General features: G+C 46.7%; 1 protein-coding gene across 1 annotated transcript; it reads left to right on the plus strand.

Moving 5' to 3' along the window:
• The first annotated feature begins 202 nt into the window (after window positions 1–202).
• Window positions 203–998, plus strand: LOC129602284 (uncharacterized). The gene is made up of 4 exons (XM_055501282.1): window positions 203–274; window positions 402–452; window positions 530–736; window positions 956–998. The coding sequence occupies exons 1-4, from the start codon at window positions 237–239 to the stop codon at window positions 969–971; spliced, it is 312 nt and encodes a 103-aa protein (XP_055357257.1). The 5' UTR covers window positions 203–236; the 3' UTR covers window positions 972–998.
• The last annotated feature ends 2,480 nt before the right edge of the window (window positions 999–3,478 follow it).

Consider the following 3,478-nt stretch of genomic DNA (forward strand, 5'->3'; position numbering starts at 1 on the left):
GATTCCGTCGTTGGGAGAGCCGGAGCAACGTCAATTGCCCAAACTAACCGAGGAGGAACGGTGGGATTGGACTGGAGAGCACCGGCCGGTGCCGTAGCAAGAGGATTTTGTGCAAGGCACGCCGGGCAAGAGGCACAGTAACTTTTAACAGACTCGAACATACGGGGCCAATAAAAATACTTGTACATCCTTTTATAGGTGGCCAGGACGCCCAAGTGTGCTGCTAACGGGGAATCATGGTTATCCTGAAGGAACTGAAGCCGCCAGTGAACAGGTACATACATACAGTAATAGATCTTCCGGTTTAATTCAAACTTGTAGTATACAACGCCCTGTTTCACTACAAATTTATTTAGGTGTAATTTCTCGTGCTCTGACATCTTTTCCTTTTTATTTTCTAGGAGCAGCCGCCATCTGACAATCCTCGCGTCTCGAGACTGCTCTTCAGCCCAGTAAGAAGCCTTATCGTCAGTAATCAACTTCTGCACCTTATCCTCATCAAAGGCTTTCATGTCTTCCTCTGGAATAGCTTTAACTTCGGCCGACATCATCTCAAAGCGGATATCCACATAATCTCTCTCCAGGATAGCGAAACAACACTCGATCATCGCGGCATCACCGGCGAAAGGGTAAGTTTGCCTATAGTCAAATTCGATATCCGAATCGTCAGAGTCGGGTTCCGGTTGCTCTCCTGGGTTTCTACTCAAGGCGTCAGCAATAACGTTCTCTTTGCCAGGTATGTGAACAGGCTTAGTATTGAATTGCTGGATATACAACGCCCAGCGCCCAAGGCGGCCAGCGGCATCGCGCATATTATTTAAAAACACTAACGCTTGGTGATCGGTTTGTACTTCGAACTGATAGTCAGACAAATAATGCTTCCACTTCTTTAAAGCACAGATAACCGCGTAAGCTTCAAGCTCAGTAGGGAAATACAGTCTTTTCTGTGTTTCAGTCAACTTGCGGCTTAGATACGCGATAGGACGCCAGTTCGTCGGCACATCAGTTGGTTTATCCTTGGGACATTGCATAAGAACTGCACCCACAGCAATAGTACTTGCATCGACGATAACACGCGACAAAGCCTCCGGGTCGTAACGGGCTAAGACCGGCGCCGTCACCAAGGCCTCCTTCAATTGTTCCACAGAGCTACACTGATCCGTTCCCCATTCAAAGGTAACTTTTTTAGGAATCAACTTTTGAAGCGGCTCAGCGATCTCTTGAAAATTCTTAATAAATTGGCGGTAATATCCTACCATGCCTAGAAAACGCAGTATATCTTTTTTTGTCTTTAATAGGACCGAATTCCTTAACCGCCTGGATCTTCTCTGGATCAGTACTGATACCGAACTGGTCAACCGTGTGACCCAGGAACGTTATTGAATTTACAAATAATTCTGTCTTTTCAGGATTAATGGTCCAGCCGCATTCCTGGAGCCGCAAGAAGAGCTCCTGTAAGTCTCGCATATGATCAGCCAGATTTTTACTGAAGACAATAATGTCATCGATAAAAACTAACACGTTCCTCCACTTCATATTTGCAAGCGTCAAATCCATGGCGCGCTGGAAAGCCGAAGGCGCGTCCTTCATCCCAAAAGGTAAGACTTTGTATTGAAACGTGAACTCTTCGCCAACCATTGTTGTTTTACACCGGTCTTCCGGTTTTATTTTAATTTGCCAAAATCCACTTTTTAAATCGATCTTGCTAAAGACCGTTGCTTTGTCGAGGGCATTTAATATGTCGTCAACTCTGGGAAGCGGGTAACTGCTGCCCATTAATCTTTCGTTAAGCTTACGGAAATCCACGGTTAAACGCCGGGATTTATCCTTCTTCTTCACTATGCATATGGGACTGCCCCATGCCGAGTTTGTTGGCTCAATTATACCGTCTTTAATCATTTCCTGTGTTTTAGCTTGGAGCCATTTGCGGTCTTCAAACGATGTGCGATACGGAGGAGTTCTGACCGGCAAACTCGTGCCTGTATCCACAGAGTGCTCATATATGGTACAACAACCCACAGGACGCGCCTTAGTCGGTAAAACTGATTTCGCTTGATAAAAGATTGCTTTTAATTCATCCTTGCTGGGACAGATATCACCAACTTTGATTTTAGCGAACGTTTCTTCGGTTTCAGGATCAACGACACTAACGGCGGGTGGCGGCAACTGCATCGCCACACATTCATTTATTTTCTCCGGTGTTGAGACACTTTCTTCTACACTGGGAATGCCACTAATTGCCTCTTGACAGTTCTCCAGGAACTCCGGAGAGTCCATTTGATAAACTGCGTCCACGAGCGCGACTTCGCCAAGGTTGGTTTCTTCATTCAAAACGAGCGGTTTGTCGGAAACGTTAACGACGCAGACTCGGCAATTACCATACTCATTTAACGTTAAGACGCCATCGAGTAATACGGCGTTTTTATTTGACTCTGGTATTTTTCCTTCGTAGAGAAACGGCTGGGTGTACAGGTATTCGTCTTGAAATTCCATGAACTGTTCGTCAGACATCGACGTCGTTGCGCGAATAATTCCCTGCGAATGGGGTTGAATTATGACCGGCGAAGCTGGAAACAGCTCCATTTTGAAGCAATCAATCGGACCGGGTTCTGGCTCGAAGCGGTAAATATCATGTTCTACCGAGTTAACTTCAACCTGTGCTTGTGCCTGTTTCAGATGGGCGTCCCTGTACGCCAGCTCAATGACATCCTTCGAATACACGCATGCCGGGATATCAGTAGATTCCCGGACGTCCTGAGACCGTTTGGGCAAATTCTTAGCCGTCGGTTGTTGTGGCACCGGTGCCGGCTGCACTGTCTCGGCGGACATCTGGCTTGCGGCCTCACGCTCGGCGTATTCCCGCCGAATTCTACGGCTGTAACTGGACTTTTTACGCCTAGGGGAATTCCTTCCCGAACCTTCCGGTGATGGCTCGTAATTTCCCACGGCGGGTCGTGCTGAATTAGCAGCTGCAGATTCGCTCAATGCTTTTTGTCTCTGAATGTCATTCCAGATTTCCCACTGTTCGTTAATATTCATTTTTGTCGCAACATCGTAGGTCGCTCTGACATCCTCCGAAACGAACTCAGACTAGCTTCGGCGGCGGTGAGTTACTAATCATTTGAGAATTTATTTCTCTTTGCTTCTCCGCCTGTTTATCTTCGTAGGAGACCGGACACGGGCCGATATTAATGGGTTTCATCCATCTGCAGGGACAGAAGCTACCGTTTTCAAATTCACCTGCTGGTGCCGGGTTATCCACAGAAAAGGTAACTTTACGTTTTCCTGTAGCTTTCTGTGCGTTTAATTGCTCCGTGCGTTTCAAGGTTTCAAAATGCCGGCGATCATTAATCGAGTTTCGACACACGTCGCAGTTCTTCTCGTACCGTTCAATTTCTATTATACAGTCCGGCCAGTAAAATAATTTCACCAAGTACGGATATAGCTTTTCATGCCGGCCGTACGCGTGCTTATGAAT

The sequence above is a fragment of the Paramacrobiotus metropolitanus genome, unplaced genomic scaffold, assembly GCF_019649055.1.
Source record: "Paramacrobiotus metropolitanus isolate TYO unplaced genomic scaffold, Prichtersi_v1.0 Parri_scaffold0000383, whole genome shotgun sequence".
Taxonomy (NCBI): Eukaryota; Metazoa; Tardigrada; class Eutardigrada; order Parachela; family Macrobiotidae; genus Paramacrobiotus; species Paramacrobiotus metropolitanus.